This window comes from Toxotes jaculatrix, chromosome 16 (genome assembly GCF_017976425.1).
Source record: "Toxotes jaculatrix isolate fToxJac2 chromosome 16, fToxJac2.pri, whole genome shotgun sequence".
Classification (NCBI taxonomy): domain Eukaryota; kingdom Metazoa; phylum Chordata; class Actinopteri; family Toxotidae; genus Toxotes; species Toxotes jaculatrix.
In genome coordinates, this window is record NC_054409.1 from 11,547,153 (window position 1) to 11,573,488 (window position 26,336).

General features: G+C 40.2%; 2 protein-coding genes across 2 annotated transcripts in view; one reads left to right on the forward strand and one right to left on the reverse strand.

Annotated features, from left to right (window-relative positions):
• The window catches only part of grin3a (glutamate receptor, ionotropic, N-methyl-D-aspartate 3A), a 38,395-nt gene extending 35,069 nt beyond the window's left edge, over nt 1-3,326 (forward strand). The window contains exon 10 of the mRNA XM_041059599.1: nt 2,750-3,326. Coding sequence (XP_040915533.1) covers nt 2,750-3,326 — 577 coding nt within the window. The remainder of the gene's footprint in view (nt 1-2,749) is intronic.
• Nucleotides 3,327-6,967: 3,641 nt separating this feature from the next.
• plppr1 (phospholipid phosphatase related 1) overlaps nt 6,968-26,336 on the reverse strand; it is a 41,962-nt gene continuing 22,593 nt past the window's right edge. The window contains exons 3-8 of the mRNA XM_041059600.1: nt 25,321-25,509; nt 18,177-18,309; nt 14,901-15,151; nt 12,512-12,688; nt 8,880-9,011; nt 6,968-8,471 (exon numbers count right to left, since the gene is read on the reverse strand). Coding sequence (XP_040915534.1) covers nt 8,466-8,471; nt 8,880-9,011; nt 12,512-12,688; nt 14,901-15,151; nt 18,177-18,309; nt 25,321-25,509 — 888 coding nt within the window. The 3' untranslated portion in view covers nt 6,968-8,465. The remainder of the gene's footprint in view (nt 8,472-8,879; nt 9,012-12,511; nt 12,689-14,900; nt 15,152-18,176; nt 18,310-25,320; nt 25,510-26,336) is intronic.

The following is a 26,336-nucleotide window of genomic DNA, read 5'->3' on the forward strand; positions in this document are numbered from 1 at the left end:
TGCTCGAGGACACTTCAGCAGGGTGGATATCTTTGTGCTGCACCTGTGTCCTGCTTGTTGAAGCACAGCCTCCCAATGCACAATGCTACAAGCTGTGCCTACGTCTTGTTGTGACTGGTGGTAGCAACATCTGCACTGACAGATGGGTAGGGAAACAGTGGTCAGTGGTGAAATGCTGTTAATTGCATTCTAAGCATTTAGCATAGAAAACTGCTGCAGGTAAATGTGAATTTTTATAAGCTGCGACATGCCACACAAAGGTATCTGTGATTACTGGAAGTTCTGAGTGGTAGCAAGTCTGGATTCTGTTTTCAGTTTGTGCAGCTAACAACTTTGGATCTACAGCAGGCTGCAAGAACATGCATAAAACCACCGCATATTCATGAAAAAGTACATTTTCAAAAAGTAAAAGTAAAATTATGAAAATGTAAATTTCCATAAATATGAGTTAGAAAAGGATAAGCCCTCTGATGTTAATGAGAGAAGCACAATAACAAGCTTTATAGCTCTCACATTTCAAACCTTAAATGTGTAATTTTCCTTTCAGATGCACATAATCCTTTACACAAATACTTTAGCATGGAGTAACTGATATTTTCAAGTGAAATGATATAAGCACAGTCTCAATCATCTTTCCCATTCGTAGCATGAAAAGTTGAAAGAGTTCCTCTTTCAGGTGGGAGTAACAGCTGGCTAAATGCTAGGGAAATTAAGTCAGAGCCTGGATGGAAAAACAATAGTGTAGAAAAACTTTGCTACAAGCTTTTTAGTTAGTGTGGAAGGATTAGTATTATTACTATAACAAGAATCTTCTTTATTTGCATAGTACTTTTGTGGGCAGCCACAAAGTGCTTTCAGAATCAGAATGAATTAGTAATAATAATTAAAAAAACAACAAAACACAAAAGTTAAATTCATCAATAAAACCCAAAACAGTACAAAGGAAAATAATATATAAAAGGTCATGAGCAGTTGAAATAAAAGCAGAGTTTTAGGCAGTGATTTAAAAACATGACTTGTCCACATTCAAGCCAGCGTTTGTTTTCAATCTAGATGATGTAACACCTACCAAGGACCTACCTGAGAGCCTCTGGCTGATGTGATATAGCTTAGCTAGTTACAGAACATCTGTGCAATAAGGGCAGTTCTAGCACTAACAAGCAGTGCTCATGAAGATGCTAAAACTGGGTGTGATTATCTTAAGATAATAGAAGAGGCTTGAGAGAACTGATAATGTTAACCACACTGCAAAATAAGCTCTCTTTCATTGCAGCCATGATGTCAGCACAGGTGTCTTCTTGTCAAAAGGTCCACATATCATTTTAAGATGAAATTCTTTTTATGTTCATATGCTCCGATGTCTTATCTTTCAGTTTAAGGACTCTTTTGATGTCAGGAGTATCTCATTAGACCCGTCTTGTCACTTTTTTTTTTAATCATCAGCAGAAATACCTTTGATTCAGAGGGTTCTTAAGTTAGGCTGCGATTCATATGTTCAGGACTCCTCTTCTCTTCTCCCTTAATGAAATCATGGTTCATTTTTCAGCTTGCAGATCTGGTCCAGTAGATATGAAAAGTTACTGTTTGAGAAAGGAAACCAAATTTTGTTCTTTTCCAAGTCTATGCCCAAGTCAGAACTATCCTATAAATGACTGCAGGGAACATTAGAGCTGACAGGGAGTACAGTATGTATTTTATCGTATTGGTGCTTTATACACTGGGTTATGTTCTCATTCTCAGTGACAGGGTGCACAAAGTGATCTCAGGAGCTTTACATCCATAAAAAAAGTTTTCTAAAGTTTTTTTTTTTTTTTTTGCAGTGTGGCATAACACTACCATTAATATCCAATAGTAATCTGATAGCTGCTCTACCATTCCTATGAATATGAGAATGCATGCAGCTTTTATTTATTTATTTATTTATTTGCTAGTTTGTTTCTCTGGATGTCAACTCTGAATGTTGCCCTCGCATGGCAATTTAATCCTCATAGTATTTATATTTAATAAATCAGTTGTAGACTACAAAATATTAAAAACTATGATATTTATAATGAATCAGCCAGAGGATAAACATTGCAGTAACTAAATATTAAGAATCGAGGAAAATATTCCCATGCTTTGGTGAAGCATGAGAGACACAGGGTATGTTTTGATCCCATGTGATATGTAGATAAACCTGGTTATAACATGACATCCACTAAGTACAGCTGAGACTGATGGGAGTGCCATTAGTTCTGTAGGTATTTGGTCATAAATCAAAGTACTGGGTAAGTTCGTTTTTCCTTTTCTTTTTTTTTCTTTTTTTTTTAACCTGATGATGGTGCTAAATGAAACTTTGGCAAGTCACCAAAGTTAGAATTCATCGTGAGGGGAACATTAATGTCTGTACAAGATTTCATAGCATGTAATAGTGATATTTCAATCTGGAACAGACTGGTGGAACTTGCATTGCTAAAAGAAATAAAAATATAAATAGTAAACAATAAATAGCAGAACAATACACTCAGGGAAACTCACAAAAAGGCATTTTTCATTTAATGGGACATTTCAGGATAACTCTTGTGCTATTTCTTGGCAAGCATTTTTGCTGGTTGTTGTATTCCTCCAAGAATCTCGACGTGAGCGTCTTCACAATAATGTCTGGAACTTTCCTGTACAGGAGTTTAAGGACATTTTTCTCTGCTTTACTTTCTTGTTCATGGTTTGCTTCTGAAACTTACATTTCTCTCTGTATCTGTCTTGTCTCAAGGTGCAATGAGGGAAACAACCAGTCAGCATCTTGGAATCCTGCAGAGTCCTCACACTGCAACAGGCGTAGGGTTCTCCCTCAAGAGATGCAGAATGATCTGGAACGCCCATCCTCCCAGGATCTTCCTCCTCCACCGCCCCCTTCTCCCTTGTCTCACCCCCATTCTCTTCCCCTACTGGAGAAACCACTGCCCATAGTGACCACCTCTAACGGTCGCTCCGACCTGTTAGGGCGAGGACCGGGCCAAGGGTTGGGGTCAGGGCAGGGGGGCTCTGGACAAGGCTTAACACAGTGCCGTGGTTTGGGAGTGGGGGACTGCGGCCCCGGCTTGGGCGTAGGCCGGAATCCTCTGGTACAGGAGCTGTCAGAACTGGAGGGTCAAATCCTCGTAATCAAGCAGCAGCTGCAGTCAGCCATGAGGAGGAAGAGAGAGCTAGAACAGTACCAATCAGAAAACCAGCATGCAAATCAGACTTCACCCGGTCAGCCCACTACTCTCCAGTCTAACCAGTTTGCTCAGTATACCCAGTCCCACCAGCAGACTAAACAACACACAAACACACTCCCGGAGTTCTAAAGCTTTTCACCTCTGTTTTGCCCAGTGAAACCTGGTCAGACACAGGATGAGTTTCCAAAACTTCTTGCAGGTTCTGGAAAAGGATCATCACCTGAGTTCTGGAGTAGGAACCTTCACAAATTTCTGGAAGCTAAATTCTCTCTTAGGCTCAGGAGTTCCCCTGAACACCAGACTGAGACGTTCTCCAGGGGTCAGATCCTGCTCTGTAACTCCAGCAGGGCATTTCCTGACTTCTGGATTTAAACAGAAGAGGGACACTAGATGAAGGGGAACCAGACATCCTGAAACAAATCTGTTCTCACTAGCTTGTTGCTATCACTGAAGAGCTGTGCGACCCCTTCTTCTACACGCCCCATCCTCCATTTCTTCACCTACTCTTCACCTCTTTTTCTGATCCCTCCATTTTTTCATTTCCATTTCCTCTTTGCTCTCTCTTTCTTTTGTCCCTCTCATCCCTTCCCTCTAAGCCTTGTCTCTTCAAGGGTACAGATTTGCTTGCCAGGATGATAAGCTTGATCATAGATATGAAGACTCTTTGGTATTTAAGCTTAATGGGCTAATTCACCTGAGTCTTATGTTGAGACTCATTGACAGTGTAAAATGACCTGAGGTTTAACCCAGACAGTTAAGTCTTTATGTCCTTGTGTCTTGCTGAAACCTTGTATCTTTGAGTGGGGAAGAGAAGAAATACAACTGCTGACGACTGGTTGATTTTACCATTGACACCTAAATGTTTCTGGCCTTTGGCAGCGTGTTTAATTTGGCTTGGGGTGTTTCATTATCGTTTGTCTCTTAAGGGTTGGTGGGGCTGTTACTACAAGCAGAAAAACAAAAAAAGATATAAAGTCATGGCAAGACACCTCTGTCTTCATCAAGAACATCTGATGGTTGGCATCTTCTGGTGGATTCTAGGATTATACAAAATCTTATTTATGGATCACTGTACAATGTTGTCCTGCACTTCACTGATGCACTTCTAGTTTCTTAAGGAAAGCTGCACCTACAAGTCATCATTTAACTTGTCAGAGTTTGAGTTATGGTCTGAAAGTTTTCTTTGTTTTGTTTTTTTCTCCATAATGGCTTCAGGGTCTGAAGAAGTAATAAGGTATACATAAAATGGAAAGAAAAGGAATCTTCAGCTTTTCTAGTCAGGTACCCGAAAAAAAACCTTCTTGCCAAGCCTCTTAATGTTATACCGGTGCTCTTGTAATATCGTGACACATCAAGGATCACAAGTGACTTTCTCGTACAAACCTATTGTTAAATAGAAAAGGAAAAGATATAAAAATGTCAACATGAACATACTGTAGACCTCTCGCCGAACTCTGACATGTTATTTAATTATGATGAACAATTCACAACTGAACACACTGAAACAGTCCCTCTGTGATGAGACCTGTTTTCTTGCATCTTTTCTGTTTGGGTTTGGATGTGTTCTGTTATTAAAAATTACCTCTCTTCTTTGCAATTAATTACCTTATCTGTCCCTCTGACACGTGATTTCTGGTTTCCAAGGTTATATTTTCACGACAAACTTGAAACGGTTAGGTATGAAACCACTCTGTTTTCCGAAAAAACCTTAATGCCGTTCATTTCTAGCAACCAGAAGAATTTAATGCCAAAAGACTCAAGTGGAAACCAGAGGCTTGATGATTTCAACAGACTATCATGCAATTTTTTTTTCCAAGGATTTAAGGGATTTGCTTTCACTGATAGGTAATGAGCTCTTGTAAGACAGACAAAGATGAGTCAGTGAAACCAGAGGAACAATGGCTAACATCCAGGGCACGCCAATCACACCATGCATCAAGGATTTATTCGCCTGAATTTTTCTTTTCTTTTTCACAAATTGGCCATTGAGATTCACTCGCAGTTTCTCATTTCCTTCCATCTAAAAAGATTCCATTATGGTTTATAAAATAAAGAAAAATACACCTTGTGGCTACTCATAATCAACCCACTCAGAGCTTTGCTGCCTACCTTGAAACGATATTTGGTTGTCGCTCTGTTCTTCACTCATATTGCTAGAGGACAGCAATTTAGACAGGGAGGTGTACTCAGAACAGCTAAGGATGACATTTTATAAACACATAGCATGGTCAAATACTGCCACCCACACACACACACACATACAGACACACACATGCATGCACAAACAGAGCCTATCTATTTAGCCAGTGTGTCTGCAGGGTAAGCGCAGGCTGTCACAGCTGAAATGAATACCTGACAGAGCAAAAGAGCAAGTGCACTGGCTGAGCCGTCAGCTTTCTTTGTGTCTCTGTGTGTGTATGCCTTGCTTAGCGTTGACATAAACATCACCGAAGTCGATGCGGTCGTAACAGGATGAATCAACTGAAAACCTAAATAAGAGCCCGGTTTTAGCATATCTGTGCGAATTCTAATCACTTGCCTGGGTAACACGTGTGGTTGGACAGGGGTGTGGTGTGAAGAGGAGAGGAGAGAACTGCCTCACAGGATGTGACACAGAATAAGGTCATATTCATAGAGAGTTTTTGAAGGTCTGTCTAAACATAAGCTGCAGAAAACATAATGTTTGTCTCCTGACTTATTCTATGAGGCTCCCAACTTTTGGTAATTTCAAACTCGTAATCTGTTTAGTGAAATTATTCTGCACTGATCATCTCCAAAGATTTAGTTTTAACTCAAGCATAATGCTTGAATTCATCCCTGAAGAACATTTAAAGCAAGAGGTTTTTTTTTCTTTTCCCTGAACCTGAGCTTTCAAAGAGGCAGCTCCCTCCAACACTGTTTGCTGCCCACTGCATCCTCTACCGAGCAAATGTTCAAAGGTGTGGTCACATTTTATCTCTGTCCTGCAAATATTTGTTCCGTCTCCCGTTCAGTTCAACTGAAAGCCTGTACGACTGACAAATTCGAGCACGCGTTTCTCGTTTCAGTGCACCCCTCCACCCCCCCATGGCTGACTCTGCAGGATTCACAGTTCAGAGTTAACCTTTATTCAAGTCTGACTGTGTGAATGTGCACAATCAGCCAATACACACACTGCTGCACTGTGTTTGTAAATGGAAAAATTAATTTTGTGTGCCATCACACACTTAACACTATCAGACTACAAACCACAGCTTCAGTCTCAGAGATGTTTTAAAGTTTCTGATCACCCTGCTCAACACTTATTACCCACATTAAAACCATGACATCACCTTTTTCAGGAATGACTGCGTGGCAGTTTTGCTCAACCATACCCTCAAGTAGTAGATGAGCCATGGTTTTAGCTGGGGCCAGTCACAGTAAAGAAGGTGGGATTTGTAAGCAGCAGAGAGGATACTGTAAGTCTGACTACAAGTCTAAACCCGGGGTAAAAATTTGGGAAGAGAAGAAACACAAGGACAGACACATTCCCCACTTCCTCCAGCAATTCCTCCACCATTTCCAACATTTGGTTATTTCAGTTTGAAATTGAAAAAGTAGAGGACCTATTATTCTGCTTGTTTTTGGACACCTTTGTTTACACTGAGAAATAAAAAGTTCCAATTTTTAATTTGAGCTTTCTGACACATAATTAAACACAAGAGAACACACTGTTGCTACTGACTATTTAATTCGTGGACAAACCAAGAAAAAAAATATATATATGCAGCATTTCAAATGAAATGCTCTTCTTTTGTTGTCAAAGTAAAAGACGATTATAATCACAATGATAATGAGTATAATTCAAATCATGAATATTTATAAAACATCTCGACTTCTCTCTTCATGCTGGGCATATCTTCCAATAGGAAATGGAGTCACAACAATGCATCACAATCCACTGGTGGCTTGGGGAGGGGAAGGGGTGCCTCAAGGAGGAAAAGTGAAGCAAGAGTCATTAGCCTGGTTTCCATTAAAAGGGCTAGCCGGATCGCACAGTTTCACTCCAAAGAGCATTTCTGTCCTTTCTTTATTTCCGCATATTTTATAAGGATGCCATCCATTGGGATATTATCTAACATTACGGTAAATCAGAAAATTGGGGTGAAACGCACTCATAGTGAGAATTTCAACCAATCATATTTTCATACATTACGGCTGATAACATGACACTGCAGGTGCACAAACCCCATTTTCTGACTCGGAGGATGTCACTGACTCTTCCTCATCATTTCCTCCAAAGGAGACACGGGTCATTCCCCAAAACACTTAAACTGATACCAAAACATATCCAGGTTTACAGCAGGCAAACAGGTCCAAATGGATCGTAATAGTCATACAGATTAACAAAAATCTTTACAAAATATGACCTGACATGGTCAATTAATGTACAGAAAGAGATAATAAAAAGAAGGATTCTGTCTTTTTTTTTATGTACAAATGGCGAACATCACAGAACAACAACATCAATATTTTTTCCATAGTAGCTTTTTCAGACTGAGGGGGGTAGATGCGGTGATCGACGAGGCATTTCACCTGGCAGGATGTGATGTAAAACAGAGTGAGTCAGCTGACAGGAAGTGTGCAGGATAGGCTACAGCACTCGCTCATACAAAATGTACAAAACACCGTCCTCTAACTACAAACAGCACACCTTGGAGGAAAAAAAGAAATGTCCCATGTTTCAAATGGTTTCAGGTATCTGGAAAAACAATCTGTGCTTAAGTTTTTGCCACTTGTGATATTTTTGCCACTGATGCGATCTGTGTGACTTGGCAGGTTGAACTGAGCATAGCCCAACTAGATGAGAACCATTACAAACATGGTGTATTTTGTCCCCCAAGTGAATGAAACAGATATATCAGGAGTGTTTGTTTTTTTTTATTAAGCATTCGGAGCCACGTGGCATGCGTCCTCGTCATTGTGTCTGGAAGTGCTGTGGAGACGCAAACGTGACCCGGTGCTGCCCCCTTAGTCATGTGACCTCCGTCATCGATGCCGAGTGGTTCTGAAAATGGGTGTGGGAGGAGGGATGGAGAAGGAGGTACGAAGATTGAGAGAGATGTAGAAAACAAAGAAGATGGAAGGAGACAGGAGAGGGAAAAGGCGTGGAAATGAAAAGGTAGAGGAAATTGTCAACCGGTGCCAGGAGTGCTCTGTGTAAGGTTCTGTAAGTGTTTCTGTGCGTTCGGGAGGGAGGACAGGAGTGTAGTGCAAAACGTCATGCCTGTATGTTCTTCTGAACATGTGTCATTGCTTTGTGTAAAAGAAAGGAAGGATAGAAGAAAGAAAGAAAGAAAGAAAGAAAAAAAGAAAAAGAAAGAAAGAAAGAAAGAAAGAAAGAAAGAACACATTGTGAACCAAATATGTGGTACTGACAACCCCTCTTTAGCTGATTAACGTACCCTGTCTCTATAGGAATTCTAAGATATTTAGGAAATTACCAAATGAAGCACGATATGAAAAAATAAATGACAACAAAGAAGCGTAAGAGCAAGTTACAGTCCAAACCAAATTCCAGTAAACTAAATTAAAAGTATCAGGAGGGGGGATTTTTGTTTTAAGATGAAGGCCTTGAGGGAGCTCTACCAATTAATGGGGAAAGATAATGGGCATCATAGAGATTAAAGGTTTTGGGATTCCAGGTTAAGTGTTTTTAGCTACCTGTGCGCTGAGGGTCTCCAGGGGACTCTCTACACGGGGGAAAGTCATTAGAGGCAGACCACGGTAGTCTTCAGTCTTCTGTTTAGCTGCCGCACTGTGGACGCCTTTGAAGTTGTTCACAACACACATACCCTGTGAAGCATGAGGACAGTTCAACATTAATAGAAAGACACACCTTCTTAGTTTAATGTTTTAGCATGCTAACATTGGCTTTGGTCAAAAAAGACTATCCAACTATTGTTAAAAGAGAATGCCAATTAAATGACAGTACATCAAAACTGGATTTAAACATGATTTAAATCTAAAAACATTTAAACTGCTTAAATTAAACTGCTTACCAACCCTCTTGCAACCCAGATCCCAAACTCCAATTATAGGAAATTAATAGCACCCATGAGTTTTTGAGACGTGGCTATATTTTCTGCTTCATAACAGTTATTGCTGTAATATAAAGTTTATATGGGTGTAAAGACTTAATCAAACATTGCATGAGTGCACAAAAGTCAGCTATCATTTAACGCAGTCAGGAGATGCTCTGGGATGTTCATCTCTGTGGCACGGCACTGTGCCCAGCAGGCACAGTGAACTGATGTCTTGTTTCTTCATTTATATGTCTGTTAAAATTCCTATAAATTACATCTACTTGTAAATTCTTGTCCTGGTCCATCAGTCAGTAAAGACACCACCAAGACTGCTGCATTTCTGAACTGCTGTATTGGACTAGTTAATCAAAGAAAGATCCCCCCCACCACCCAACCCCGCAGGCCAACCATGCCCTCAGGCAGTGACAAAGGAGAAAATGAAGCAGGACGATTCGCTGCTGGAGGACGCTCAAGGTTTCCCTGTTTGTAGCAGTTCACGGACAGTCGTTCTCTAGTACTGCCAAACCAAGGAAATGAATATATCACAGTGGCTTGGCATCGCTGTTTCTTCACAAAACTGTCTGTCACAGTGAATCGGAACTTTAAGCTGATTAGGTTGCAGAGCCAAAAATGTTCAAAGTTCAGGCCTTTGCGATCAACTCCACACTGACACTGATTTCCATTGTTTTCACATGATTGCTCTTATCTACTCTTCGATTCGACCTATTTTTTAAGCTGTAACCATCCTGCATGTTTCAAAGACATTTCACGATGGCATCCACTTTTTTTTGTTTTCACTCAATTGCATCCCCTAAGATCGTGGCGGACTGCTTTCTTTCCATTTTTGTGTCTTGTCATCCATGCTAAGACAGGCTCGGCCAGGCTGCACTCTACTGTCTCAGGTGAGGAAAGTGAACATTTTCCTTACAGACTGAAAAAATGGCTTCAGGCTTTTAAATAAAAGGTGCATTTTGTCTGGCCCCAGAATCCAATTTTATGCCACAGAATCAGGTCCAGATTGAACTGTCTCCATGTCTCCAAGTTTTTTTTTTTTTTTGTTTTTTTTTGCAGACTGATTAGAAGACATCAGACCCACATAAAATGAGACAAGAATAAAACAACAGGATTTATCCTGATGATGTAACATGCCTTTCACGTGGCAATTTTTCATACTTTGAAAGCCTCGAATTAGAGGTTTAGTTTGCACCCATTTTAAATTTCAAGGCTTCTGTCAGACTCAGCAGGTGTCAGCATGGACCTCTAGTTTGTCTTGGATCAAGCAGACACCTCTATCTCCTTTGTCAGGATTTTACTAACACCATACCGGAACTCCACGACCAAGTGCTTAACACTGACCACTCAATCTGCTGGCAGAGGACAAACCTCTTGTAAGACTAACAGCAGGTGCTGTTTGATGAGCCCATTCAGATTTCCTCTCTGTGCGCACTGGTAGCACAGGGATTTAAGCTATACCTGCTTTCTACTTCTCTTTGTACCAATTAATTTCCCTCAAGATAGCAGTCCATCAAAGGGCCTCAGTTCTCTGATGACAAGACCTTGATAAGCTTCATCAGGACCATTAGGTCCATGAGAAGGGGACGGGCAGCCCCCCTCAGTTCATGGTTTGCTGATAATAAGCTGGAAATGAGCAGGTCCAAAATTGCTGAGGTGATGATTGACTTTCTTGCGGTCATCTTTCCCTGGAGATCACTGACTCAATGTATGTCAATTTTTATAGGTCAATCATTGAAAGCTTATATCCTTCATTAAAGAGTGATGTGCAGTGGCTCCTCTTCTTCATGTTCCAAGGACAAAGCTGCTCAAATGCTGATCATCATTGGCTTTTCAGCTTCCTTCCACCAACGAAGCACACATCATGACGGCAAAGACAAGAGCGGGAATGTCTGCCACTAACTTTACTCAAGGGGACAAAAAGGGAGGCTTTTCAGTACAAAACGTGTCTGCAGCTCATTGTCAAATCAGCCACCAGCAACCGATGCACAAATACCAACCCGTGATGTCTTCTGTTCCACAGTCTTCCCTCCTCCTTTTCCTCTCTTTCATGCTCCTTCCTGCTTTGACGCTCAGGCCCCACTGGCAATTACGTGTAATGAAGCCTCTGAGACTGTTAAATAAATCTTTTTTGATTTGTGGGGGGGGTTCCCTTCACCTTCCTTCCTCCTCCTCAGTGGGCTTTCCGCTTCAACCCCAAAACAACCTGAGGCCTTCAGCTGTAATCACTACCCTGCATTTAAACACTCAGCATAAAATCTGATGTTGACAAAGCCTTTTTCATTTTCAGTGGAAGCCGCGCTGTTTGACGACACATCACGAGATGTTGAGAGACTGATCTTGATTTTAAATTAAAATTTGAATGCTTGGAAGAACAAGTCCAGCCTGTGCAATTTATTCATCATTGTGACATTTGTTTTAATATGATGAAATAAATAACAAGATCCCTTACCTGTGGAGTACAGGGCCAGAATTAATCACTGGTTACCTCAACTGGTTTCCTCCATTATCTCTGAATTAAACACAACCCCTAATTAAAACTAACGTGTCCCATTTAACTTTATTCTCTTCTCTTTTTCTTGGTGCCTCTACCTCCTCCTCACCGTGCTCTTTCGAAACCAGAGCCACTGCTGATCTCAGTAGAAATCCAGGTGCCACCTTAGTCTTTTCTCTCCTTTCTTCTCTTCTCCTCTTTCCCCCCAATCAACTAGTGCGTCTTCAACTTCATCCCCCTATCCAAATTCACCTGCATCTGAACCTCCTCCAAGCCCAGTACAAACCCTGCTGCATCCTGTTTCCCATCCTCTCCCCAATCACCTCTTCATGAACTATTGCTTTTAGCTTCTTTACCAAATAAGTTTTTAAGAACTCATTATTCCTGACTGAAATGGCACACAGCTTACTTAACCCTTTTACATACACAGCTTTTAGTATATGGCTTCCCCAATCAATGATTAAAAATCCATATAATAACTGCAAAAAAAATCTGCTGTGCATAACAATTTTAGGACTTAAATTTGCATCAACACTGGCTTAGAAATGGCTCCAAACCTACATTATAGGCTGTAGCCGGAATTCATCATTTAATTACTGGTTTGGGTCAGTTCCAATGACTGAATGAAGCTGAAAATTATTATTATAATTTGAAAATAATTCATGACCAGAATGCACCTGAGTATAGCCATCTTCTCTTCTCCCTCCTCTCCTCAAATCCCCTTTTCCACACCCTCAAATGTTTCATTCGTCCATCAACCTCACCAGAAACAGAGCGACGGCTGAACCCAGTATAAATCCAGCCACCACGTCCGAACAGTGGTTTCGGTACTCCGAAACTCGATTGAGGCCGGTGAGGAAGGCCGAACAGAGCGTGCCCAGACAGAGCACAGGCTTGGCCAGGCGGCTGGACTTGGTCTTGATGGTGCTAGTGATGTACATCTGGAAGGGAAGACAGTAGAAATATTAGATCAAACCAAAGATGTGAAGAAACAAGATTATGTTTTGTTTTTTCTGTCTCCCAAAGAGACAGGAAAATGATATATCCATGAAAAATAGCTCCCGTTCCTCTCTTTAGGTAGACAAGAACAAAAGCAAGTCTCATGCAGAGCAACCTGAGATGTTTCCACAGAAATGGAGTCAAATATTTTACCATTTCATGACAGCACAAAGCCTCCAGTGCATAGCAAAACGGTCAAGGAAAGATGTCAAAAACTTACATCATGTGAGTGAAATAACTCCCCAAAACAAAGAGTTTTTTCACAGAGAATAAGAGATTAAAAGATGAACCTAATAAGGGAATCTCTTACTGTGAGTGAAAGTTTTGAGAGGAATCTCAGCATTTAAAAATCATACCTTCGGTCTTCCTACACATTCTCACTTCTTGAACTTTTACCTCCTCCCATGCCAGCCGAGGAGCTGTAGGTATCAAATCCTCTTTTCATCAACAATCTGTCCTTGCATTTCTCCTGCTCCTGCTAATAAAATCTGAACCTCTGCTCTCCCTTTCTCTTCTCAGCGGCTGAGACCCTGCTCCGACGTCAAACAGCAGCTCTTCAAATAGCCCTTCGAAAAGCCGTTCATCATGTGTTCCTCCAGCCAGTTTTCTAAAACTGCCTGAACCCGCCAACACTTCTGTGAAATAGTCCTCGACACAATTTCAAGAAATATGAAATCCCTCCATCAAAGAACCAAAGGTGCCATGTTGTACCTCTTCACAGCAAATACTCCTTTTTATTCAGTCTTTTTTAAACTCAGTACATAGTGTATATCTTTAATCAGTCCAAGCTAAAAAGATCTATTCCTCCCTGATTGTTTGGGTGTGATTGTTTTTTTTAACATTCCATAATTTGTTTCCAAGATGTAAACTAATTACATTCTGTCCCAAATGAGTAACTGTAGTGCCACAAGCACATTTAACATTGATTTTTAATTAACTGTGCTTATGTTGTGTTGAAGAAAATCTATTTGAAAAATCTGGTAGAGAATCTCAACATTTGTTCTGTCCACACTATTTTAGGGGACACTGATTTAAACCAACAAAAATAAATTTAAAACAACAGAAGCAAACAGCAAGGAAAAGTAAGTACCTGCACTAAGAACGGAAGTTGAATGGAAATTGAATATATATATATATATATATATAATAATGATACAGCAGTGGACATATCAGGAAAGTATTTTTAAAATTTATTAACCAATTACACAATCTGAGATTTGCAGCAACCCAGAATTTAGACTACAATACTACATGATCTAAGTTTTAGTTTAGCAGCTAAATGGTTTAACTGATGAGTGAATCGAGGTTATAGACTTCAGTATTTTTCTGTTGCTGTCATGGATGCATCACCCTTCTGCTGTTACATTACATTATATCATTAATATAATACAGCAGCAGGAAGAAAAGTTTGATCCTTGCAAATGTCCTCATTCCCGGATTCCATCAATATTAAAATGGATGCAGCAGAACCAGAGATATCGCTTATTTATTTCTTTATTCATTCATTTATTCGTTCGTTCATTGCATGCATATTTCTTCCTTGCCAAAACCTGGCACCTACGTTACCCACAATACAACTTGACCGCTGACATTTATTTTTGGCTGTGTTATGCCAGTAGCAGCTAATGTCGCCTCGAGCTCCTAGCCTCAAACAGAGATGAAGAACGGGCCTCAAAGGTCTGGTAAGCTCACTTCTTGTTAACTCCGCAGCCCCCAGATTTTGTTCACTTTCAAATTTGTAGGCTTCAGACTGAACCAATGCTGACACAAGGGAACTAACTTTTTCAGACAGTTCTTGTGGCTCCATCCGAAGCCATAAAAGTCTTTATATAACTTTTTACATGTAGTTCTACACCCAAAGACCTGTTAACAGACTTTGATGTTTAAAATCAGTGGATTCTTCTTTATCCCTGATGAGATGTACTATATATGTACTGTGTATTGTATATGTCAAAACAATATGCAGGAAAATGTAAGAAAACACTGAGTTGTTCTAAAATCTTAAAGAAAAAATTAGCAAAAGAAGAGAAAGAGAGAGTGAAAGAAACGGAAGATCTCAGAGAAAACACCAAGGGAAAGACTTAGTTTTTCTAGAGAAGATAATCAGGTGATCACATGGTGAAAAAAGTAAGTTATTACAGTTATTGTTCTCACCGTCAGGTATACAGCAGAGTAAACACTCAGTGAAGCATCCTTGGATGGGAACGACCGGCGGGCGTTCTCCACGACAACAGGGTTCCCGGTGCAGATGTTGCCGTTGACGATAAACTGATGATTAAAGCGACACTCTGTGCCAGTGTAGTTGGGCTTGCAGACGGACAGGAAGTAGGGTGAGAGACCTCCCGTCACCACCTGGCCCGCGTTCACAAAGATGTCTGTGGCAAACAGACCGAATGCAAACACACCTGAGGGCACACAGAGACATAGATACAGCACAATGAGAACCCGAGAGCATGAAAGCTTAAAAATAAAAATTTAGAAGAAGCCTTCAGTGCTTCGCAGGCATTTCCGCCTTACATCGTGATGCAATCACCTAATATCCCAGGGTTAAATTAGACTGTGACTATCTGGCTTCCACTGCTGGCACATAAGCTTCCAACTGTCTTTAGGCTGAGTTAAACCCAGAATAGAACCAGAATATGAAATATTAACACAACATTAATTCCCTGAAAATTTTCTGTTGAGGAAAAACTATTATTTATAGTCAGTGTAAATACTTCTTGTTTGATCAAGCAAAGGAACTGAACTTTGGATGCAAACTGACTGATTTGACTGATCTGCATACATGTTGTATTTGGCCTTATGCCAAATACAACACGTTTTTCCTTGTTTAGTTTCGTTTGTTTAGTAGGACAGAAATACAGGAATCAAATGAAGTTAAACTGGAAGGACATAAGAGTGGACAACAGAAAAGACAGAGAGAAACATAAACACACACACAAAAAGTTGTATCTAATATGAATGATTGCACCGACACTTTCAGCACTCCAACCCTGACCAGTGTCTGCGTCTGCATTTCTTTTGCTGTGAAATATGAGTGTTGATTATCTGGCCTGCTTAGCCATGAAATTACTCTGCTTTGTATTCTCATCCGGGGGGGTTTGTGGGGGGTGCGGGAGAGTTCGGGTTCCTGTGAGGGGTACAGGGACATGATTGTGTGAAGGGCATTGAGGGAAATAGAGAGAGGGGGAATTAGGGTGAGAGGAGAGGAGCTGGGAGGGGAGCACGAGAGCGGGAAGCGCAAAGCCTCAGTGATCCCTGCAAATCTGAGAGACTGTTCGGGAACAGACGGAAATATAAATCATAAGAATTGCCTAATGAATTTCTGATGAGTGTTGCAGGGGTATTATTTAAAAATGAACAATACAGTTCTGATTATGCCAGGAAAGTCCAGCAGGAGAACTCCTTTACTGGAACAGAGAGCAAAGAGTCTGTCAGTTTGCCCAGTTCTGCTCAAGCTTTGTTGTGGCTATAAAATAATTTCACATCAAAGACTGGAGCTGGGTGTCCTGTTAGCTCTTTAAGAAAAGTGATACAGGTGTTTGAGCTTAAAAAACCTTACCTGTACTTGTGGTGTAAAGCAGACTTACTGTAAGACTGAAAATCTTTCATAGTCAACCTATCCAGTATATGATTCAACATGTTTGATAAAGGTGTTTAAATTTTATTTTAAATCCAGTATTTAAACTGAAAAGCCACAACCAGAAAGTTTCCTTTATTTAAATCAAAGCAGGCGGTGTGGTCAGCCAATCAGATTCCACTGACTGGTCCAAATTAAGCCACGCACTTCAAAATGTAAAGCCAATACATGTGTGTGTGACTGATACTGGAAAGTAATTACAGTTAAAGCCCCTGATAAGTATTTCTCTGTAACATTAACTATTAATGATTATATTAGTAAAATCAAAGGTAAAGTTTGGGAAAAAAAAACACCTTCTTCGGGTTCTATTTATTAAGAGTATAACAGGCACATAAGCATAAGCAAAAAAAACTGCACAACTGTCAAGAGACAACAATTCAAATGATGCTTAGTTTTTGCAGCCTTTGGCAGAACATTTTGTATTCATGTTCTCTGCCACCAAATCTATCACAGTAAGAACCTGACCGAGAAAATAGATTTTTCTCCGTCAGGGCGTCTGAAGCCCATCATCACGTCAGGATACACCACTGTCCTATTTCCCAGTGTCAATAAGCATCAGTGGCTCAGAAAAGCAGCAAATTTGTCACATTTGCTCCATAGATCAGGTCCCAACTTCCACACCTTCACTTTTTCTGTCTGCACAGCACGTCAGGTGTGTGCTACAGGCATCGAATGATGTAACACTGGGCGACACGGTAAGTGTGTGCTGCACTGTACTTTCATGTAATGAAGATCAGAGCTTTAAGTATTGGACAACCTCCAGTTATGTATGTGTAGATGTAAGACAGACGTGTTAGGGTTAAGTAGAGAGTAGGTGTTCGGACATAAAGAAGAGTAAAAATGTAAAAATGTTTGCAGTGGTCCTTGAAATTTGCTGCTGCCCTCCTCATGCTGGCTCACTTTATTCCTCATCTCTGTCATTTCATCCCTCACTGTTCTGCGTCCACCTGTCTCTGACACAACAGAAGACTGGCTGATCCCATTTTATACCATGTCACTCACAGGTCATAGGGACTTGATGACCATGTTGGTTGTATATTGCGAGCATTCGAATGTGATGAAACTAATCTTAAACACCAAATCCTAAATCTCTGAATCATCTGGGTTACTGTTGGAATCTGTAGCTTTTTTGCATTGGAGCTCCCCTCACAGGTGACTGACAGCACCTACATTCAGCTCAGCCATGATATACAGCATTCTGCTTCCAGATTAAAAGCTTACTGAGAGACTCTGAAAGTCACAGAAACAACTGCGATGTTTCAGACGCTTGGCTTACTGAGCAATCAACCTAGTGCTTAAAGTGTGTTTGCACTAAAAGAAAACAGCAGGAGACTGAACTTCAACTTGAACAGAATCCAAATCTGAACTGCAGACAGTCAAAAAAAAAAAAAAAAAAGCATCTTGACATGATAGTGATGCGATCGCTGATGTGCATACTGATGGGTATCTGAATAATGATGTGATCTCTTAGCTACAACACAAAACAAACGACACAGTCAGTGAGGATGAGTCTTTGTACTGAACTGAATGAAATGAACTGAATCGGTGAAATGATCCATCATTTTTCGGCGTTTTGGTCCGGTGCAGCTGCACTGAGGTGATGCACCATTGCTGCCGATTTGACAAAGTTCTACAATCAAACGAAGACAAATATCCTAATTTTGCGCCGATGTGAAAGGACACAGACACACAGACTATTGATGTGTGTTTTGGACTTGTCAGTTACTGGACATGATTAACATGAATGGTCTTGGCGCAGATTTGAGTATTTGACATGAAAACTTTCTTACCTATGAAGCGTATGATGCGGCGGATAAGGGGGTTGAGGTAACAACAGTCTCCTGTCACAATGGTTTTCTCCTGGGCCAGGAGAGCTTCCCTCGTCGATTTCATCACATACATGGACACCTCTCCAATGAAAATCTACACACAAGAGAGAGACAGAAGAAGAAATAGGAAGATATTCAGAAAGATCCACAAATAAAAATATAAACAGAGTAAAGAAAAAAAAACACATACAGACAAGGAGGAAAACAAAAACCATAAGGTTAGGCATCCTATTTTAAGGCAGAGGAACATTTTGCCCCTGTCTGGCCTGTCTACAAAAACCACTGAGTCTTAATGCAGCCTTTCTTCAGGTCCATTATAGTGTGGACATTACATCAGGTCTAATGGAAAAACAGCTGCTGGACACACAAAATGAAAATCGTTGCCAGCCGCCTTGGGTGATGCAGGCTGCTACAAAACTATGTGTGTGTTTTTGAGTGAGTGAGTGAGAGTGGGTATACAGTAAGTGTGTATGTATGTAACCACCTGGTTTTGGCCTTTGGTATATATGTGTGTGTGTGTTCACAAAAGAGTTTGTTTTTGAGCCCCAGGACAGGTTAACAAAACTCCTGTGTCTTCTTCCATCCCTTTTGAATGTTTGTATATATATATATATATATTTTTTTTTTTTATCATCAACATGTTCCTGTGAATGCAGCTCTACCCTGTTTCTTTCTCTGTGGCTAAGAGCAGCGAGAGCAACCAATGTTGTTATGTTGGGAAAACTATTAAGGACGAGGGACTGACAGCACTCACATAAAGTGGATATGAATGTTTTAAAACTTTGCACTGGATTCAGTCCTGTCTGGATTTGAAGGAAGCTGAATTAATATTTTCAAACACTTATCTCCCACTGACATAAAGCGTGCTGATACTGAATCAAACTATCGGCAAATGCATCATGACAGAAGATCCATCTTTTGATGTATAAATGACCCAGAAACATCTGTCTTCAAATGCAGCATAGCCAGAAAAGACCTTTATCTTGGAATAGACTGTAACCGAAAAAAGGCGGGCAACTTGCAGCATGTACTTTGGTAAGGCTGAGCAGCAGTTGTGACAAATCACAATGCTTTTTTAAAAAGAGGCCAAAAAGGAGGAGCAGTGTAACAACACGCTACTTTACTGTAGGCTGCGAATCTTTGTTGTGGTGGTTTAAAGGAAAAATCCACGACCTCAATGTAAACAAAATTATTCATTAGCCTCCTTTAGGTCTCATGTGTCTATTACATAATTAGAGTCAACAAATTATTTAGGTTGAAGTTTTCTTGTTGCACTCATGCAAATAATCCTCAGACACAGAAGTACGCTATGCTAGATTCTTCTCTGGTGACTCAATTACTGACAAACTTTAAATAAACTTGAATAAACAAAATTAAAAATCTGTTAGTGATCAGTTCATTTCCATCCAGGTCCTTGAAATGCTGTTAATGAGTGAGTCATTTCCCTGATACTTTTCCTAAATGAGGACATTAACATTTTTAAGCATCCAGCGACTGCCTTGAGGTATTTGTCTCACTAGAGTTTGCCTCAGAACTGAAAAGGTTAGTTACCACTGACTGATAGTCTTATTTCAACTCATGTAACACCCACCCTCTTTTATACAAATGTCATGAAAACTGACTGAAAACAACCATCTCCAAAATGTACCATGTTAGAAAGCAGAGAAGCATCATGGCACTCAGCTGACACGCTGATGTCTGAGCACAAAGTGAAAAGGTTAAACAACAGACACGAAAAAGAACAAGCAAATCTTTCACAGGACGCCTACTACTTAGGAGTACTTTGCATGACACGAAACGAAAAGAACAGATTTCTGGTTCATGTACTGTCTCATTAACATTGATCTATCCACCGCTGTAAAAGAGGTATGGGAACTCATGTCTGAAATACCCTTGAAAGTCCATAAAATACTGTACCTGTGACAGAAAATGACAGACAGTAATTGTCTATAGTATTTAGGAGAACCATATTTTATACATTCACCCCCCCCCCCTTTTTTTTTTTTTTTACACATTAAATGTGACTGCTATATCCTGTGGAGAACCATAAATGATTCATGGCGCGGTTCGTTCCACCACACTGGCTGCCAAAAGCAGAGAATTTCTGATCAGAAAACAATCGAGCGGGCAGCCTGAGGCAGCAAAAAACTTGTGTTGATTGTTCTAGTTTATGAGATGTTTATATTGCTTGATGATCTTCTCAAATATTAATAAAAACAAATTATTACGGTTACAAGTTTATTATTTATTTAGTAATATGCAATACACGTGTCTTAGCCAGCTAATGTGGGCCTCAAAAGGACCAAAAAAAAAAAAAAAATTCAGATCAGAAAATTTCCATCCGGAAGGAATACTTTATTTCTTTCCCTGCTCCTCACATTTCATGATGATTATTAATTACTAATGACAATCCATTCATAATTGGAGCAGCTCTACTAAAAATCACATTCATAGGTTGTAGAAGTGTCAACCAAAAGTTTCCAAAGGATCGTTTTGTTGCTCTGATTTAGGTTAACTGCTCATAGACATTGTTGTAGAACCAGAAAATCGCTTATAGTCACTTGTCAGTCACTGTGTACTCACAGAGGTCACCACACTCTACAGTTCTTAACAGATTTATGGAGCGTATTAGCGTTTTTCAGCTCACTATTTTTGTTCTCCCTCAACAACGTAATATTTGGTTGACTTGCTCTAATCAATATTGTTTCTTATAGCATCAAACAGCCAAGACATATAAATAACAGTGGAATCAGGCATCAAGGACCTAAACTGATATAGACAAAATGCATTGGAGCTGCACCTTGCCCATTCAATTCAATATCCATTTCTATAACTACCACAGTCTGGGATAGTGGTTACCGCCAAGTCCTCAACATTAAGTCGGCCGGTTGTTTCTGTTGGACCCACACTTGACAAGAACAACATCATGCTATCATTATCTTGGCTCTGAGGGTGAAGGATGCCTGATGCCTGTCCATGACTGAAAAGGTTTATAGACCGTTGCTTAAGTACGACCCATCTAACCCCCACAGCCTCCAAATGGTCTGTCCATGTGGAACACTCTGCATAAATTACTGCCTCTCAGCTAATTGGCCAACATCCAAGCCTTGTCATCATTAATTCTGACTGGCCACCTCTCTGGTTTATGACGCATGCGAAGACAGAGCGATATACAGTGTCAAGCACAACTTAAGCACCTGACACAGCACTCTCAAAGGGCACAATTAAAAAGTTTGGGTTAGCATGCAGATGGACAAAAGGGACTGTGAAATACAAAGGCCACATATATACCAATGAGACAGAAAGGGAGAGAGCGAAAGAGATGGAACTATGGGAAATGACCAGCAGTGTTAAACAAAACAGCTGACACAGCACAATACAACGAGGAGTGTGTGATTAGGGAAAAGCAGGATAAAGGAAGAAAGTATTAATCTTTCTTCTCTAGGATTTAATGAGTTTTATGTAAAACTACACATAGGAAATTAAACTGTATCACCATAAGAGACAAAAGAACATGACGACATTGATATGTAAAGAATGGCAGGAAGAGCTGCACTTTAATCTGAAAAAAGGCAATATTTTCTGATTTTTGTGTATCAAGACTTACACTTTTTATTAGTTTAAGTATATTTTTACTTTTTTATTTATCTATTTATTTTGTGAATTAATCAGTGCAGAAGAGTCTGTCACAACTGCGCACAGATGCACTCTCACCAGTTCAGCTGTAAATAATTTTGTCTGTCACATTTCCAGGCCAATCGAAGCACTCTTCCAGATTTTAAACCAATTTATTTTATTTCATTGAGTATGTCAGCGTTGTGTGTGTGTGAGTGTGTGTGTGTACAGGTGTGTAACACCATAGACCGCTGATGCATCTCCACACCAATTAGTTGCAGGGAGGAAATGCAAGCTACAGGATCTGTTTTATTCGTTCAATGAAAGTGGCAATAATTCAGATTTTACTTCACCAGGACACGCTGGTAACAGCACGCAAATGTTTAGAGCTTGAGAGCCAAGAAGGAAATGTCCCAGATAATAAACAAGTAAAACAGGAGACACAAAGAGGCAGCAGAGCAGTGATATCTCATTACAAATACGATGGGTGGCATGTGTCCAGGAATGAGACATCTTTGAAAAATCACAGCCATGATTAAGGGGCCTCTTGAAATCGTAATAGAAAAGGAAGCTGTCTGTTTGGGAAGGAGGTAAAAGCTGAGATATGTAAATGGAGCACATACAATTCACTGCTAAAAGCCTTCTCTTGGCACTTTGCAGTTTTGGATTTGGTGCAGAACATCCCTTAGAAGATGACTAGTAGCCCCGCGAAGTACATTTGAAACACTAAATTTCATAATGATGTCAAGATATCAAGAAATCCAGTACATTACAGTATAAGTAACTCCACTGACATAGTGGTTACTAAAGATGAGTAGGTGAGTAAGTCAGGAAAGCTCAGAAAGAACAATACAGTAACACACTTTAAGATACCATTACAGACATATGCTATATACCTAGTGTATAACAGTGGGTCAAGCACTCAGTATATAAAAACAGATTAGAGTTATATAAAAAGGACTCGGGATGTGGAACAGAATTTCATGGGCTGAATGTAACAATACACAGCGTTCCCACTGAGGACAGACTGGGAAGGCATTGCTGATTGGAACAGACAGCTTTGGCTGACTGGTTCTGGTTGGCCCATTGTTCAGGAGACACAGATCACAAAAAATAAGAGTCTCCTTTGTGAACAGTTTCTCTCTTACTGACTTGGTGTTGGAGCAGGTATAAACATCAGTGAAGAATGATTCATACATAGTTACTTTCTCACAGAAAAAAAAACAGAAGAGTCTACACAGCATTCTGGCACTAAAGTGCTACACCAGCAGCCAAATCCCTAATTCGTTCTGTTTCAGTTAAAATGCCTAATGGTCTCATGGACTCACCATACACTATTTGGATACAATTTGATGGCAACTTTACAGTCTACACTTAAAATTCCAGTGAACTACAGTGGATCTGAAAACACAGATAAACAGAAGTTAAATAACTACAGCTAACAATTCACCAAGTAAAAATGTGAATCATATATTGTATGATCCACTGAATTAAGTAAACAAAAAATAATTATAATGACAATACAAACATGGTGCTGTGAAATATTTCTGCTTGGACTCTTTGGTCAGTGTGTTCAGCTCACAATTTAAAGGACCAGTGTGTAGGGTTTAGTGGCATCTAGTAGTAGGGTTGCAGATTTGTGTGTTTTAGTTTGTCCATTGTGGGTTATTGTAGAAACATGGCGGCACAAAAATGGCGGGCTGGGTGGAAAGGGACCTGCTCCCTGTGTAGATATGAAGGGCTCATCCTTAGCTACTGAAAACACAACAATTCTTAGTTTCAGGTGATTATACACTAATGAAAATATAGTTATGAATATTATATAAAATTTCTGCCAATAGATCCCCTTAAATCCTACACACTCCTTTAAAGTGGTACTGTACAGTTACCAAAATATTTTGTTTTCACCACCTGACTTAGATGACATGTCCAGAGCTAATGTGTGGAACTATTTCAAAGCTGGCACTTTATACTATACATCAAATCTAAAGGGATGTGATACACTACCGCAGCCTTTAACATGTGTGCACTGCATAACTCTAAAACATACTGAGGCCTGTCTGACCCTGAAGGACCAGCTACTTAAAGCAGACTGAGCCAGACAACTGTATATCTGAAAACAATGAATTAAACCAAAGCATATAATAACTCTTCAGGAGATGTTCAGAAAATCTTTGACATGGCTTTAATAATGAACTGACTCAGGGGCCCTGAGACGTATAGTTCCTGGTCTGGTGAGCTCAGCTGGAGTCCAGAAGCACGGAGCACAACTGACACCTGGTGGCTGTATGTTGCTACTTCTGTATGAAGCAACTGAATCATAATTGCATGTAGCCACTGTCCTACATTTATCTAACACCATCACACAGCTTTGCAAATGAACAACTCTGATAAATCATGAAATGTTCAGAAAATGATTTCTAACAGACCCTTTTCACAGTAGATATTTTGACTTATCATAGCAGGTAACACAGGTGTAATTAATAAAATTAATGAAGGCCGCACTCCACTTAGCTTTACTAGTGTCAAGGGCCTGCCACTGTGCACTGCATGCTGGCTGACACTTAAATGGAACAGAGCCATGGTTAACAGCATTAATTTACAGCTGTGCTTTTCCTTCTATGACAAGTTAAGAATGAAAGTCATGTCACGTCTGCCATGAAAAGGCTTACTGAGGTTTCTCAGAATTTCCCAAAACCACCACTACAAACTAATTCAACATACTTCACTATTCTGTACTAACAGGAAAAGATGATACAAGCAAAGGTTACCAGTTAAACTGCACAAGAAACAGCAAAGTCTCTGTGTAAAGATTTAATACTTCACTCTAGAAGTTTTCCATTACCTCCCATAAGTTATTTCAGATTTTATCCAGCTATGACTTCCATCCATTTTCCTTTGCACTGCAGTGGGGGAGATTAGTGTCAGTAAACAGCACACTCACAAATTGACCGTAGTATGCACACAGTCAGGTTTGAGCATTTTGTCCCTTTTCCAGTATAAATACTACACAACCAAAACATATGTAGTATGTTAGTAACATAGCTTCTGTTTCCTGTCAGCTGTGAAAGGACAATGACTTTAGCTACATTATATCTGAAGGAAATGAGTCAAAGACATCTAGACTTTCTGAGGTTCTGATTTCAGCGTGGTGTTTCATAGTGCCAGACAGTGAATTACAAGTCAAAGAGAAACTGAACAAAGTTCAAAACACAGAGCCAGAAGTCCAGTCTGTAAAATTGGTGCCAAATGTATCAGCTGACCCATAAAAAGATATGAAAACGATCTTCAGCCAGATGATTTCCCATGACATTTTCTTCCATATTTTGGCAGAGAAACTGAAAGGGATAGAGGGACAACTGCAGCAGGAGAGATGGACAGAGCCTGAACGAACACAGGCTTTCCACATTGCTGTTTACTCTCCATCCTGCAGTGTAACAATTTGAGAAGTCACCAGTCATGAAATATATATAAAATAGATTTTACTTACTATAGCTGTAGGAGCAGCAGCCACCACGCAATACAGGATGAGGGGGGGGATGAAGCTGGACTCCTCCGTGCCAGGGTACGGCTTCATCAGCTCAGCATCATTACAGAAGAAACCCTGCACATGCACGCTGAACAGGTCCGTGCACTCCATGTAGTAGGCCAACAACACCGTGCCGGACATGATGACAAGCTGGAAGAAAAACATGTTGGAGCGAGGGAGTAGAGAAAGTTGAAGAAGAGGAGGGAGAAAAAGGAGAGAGTTGTTAGTTGAGTATCCAGTGCACTGAAGGATGTCCTCCTCAGTTTCTGTAGTTAAAAAGTGGATTTCCTTAAATCGAGCTGTTTTGTGGCTGATCCCTGAACGTCACTCTGCTCCTCTACCATCTGTGATGTGTCTGACAGGTTTCAATACAAAACAACCGCATAAATCCTCCAAAAACCACATCTCTTTTCCTCTCTCTCTCTCTCTCTCTCTTTCTCATGCTAACTCTGATCGTGTACAAGCACTCCCCGCCACCACCAGCAGCAGCAGCAGCACCACCACCATCACTTACCACCTCCTCTCCTCCCTCACCCCCTCATCCTTTTATCCCTCTAACATCATCTTTTGTCTCTGGCCTCCTTTCACTCTCTTTCTAGAATCGGCTGCAGGCAATTTTTTTATATATGGTATCTTTAGTCACTGATAACAAACCAACACTGGAATAGAAAATGTAAGACATTGCACGGCAAGGCTTATAATGCGGTTTGTGAAAATCATCTGCATTTGTGTCACTCAGCCATTAATATGCCAATAATACTGCCAATCTAGTCAACCTGCTGGCTATATGCTGGGGTTTTTATATTTCAGTTTTATATCAAAGAAAAGTGATGAGATGTTTTCATATTTTAGTTCCAGGAAGGCTGCCAAAGGAAAAAAAGGCCCTACAACATCACTGGAACTGGAAGGAGTAAGATGTCTTAGTCAGGCAAAACGCTGCCAATTAATTTGAACATTAATCACGTTAAGGTAACTTT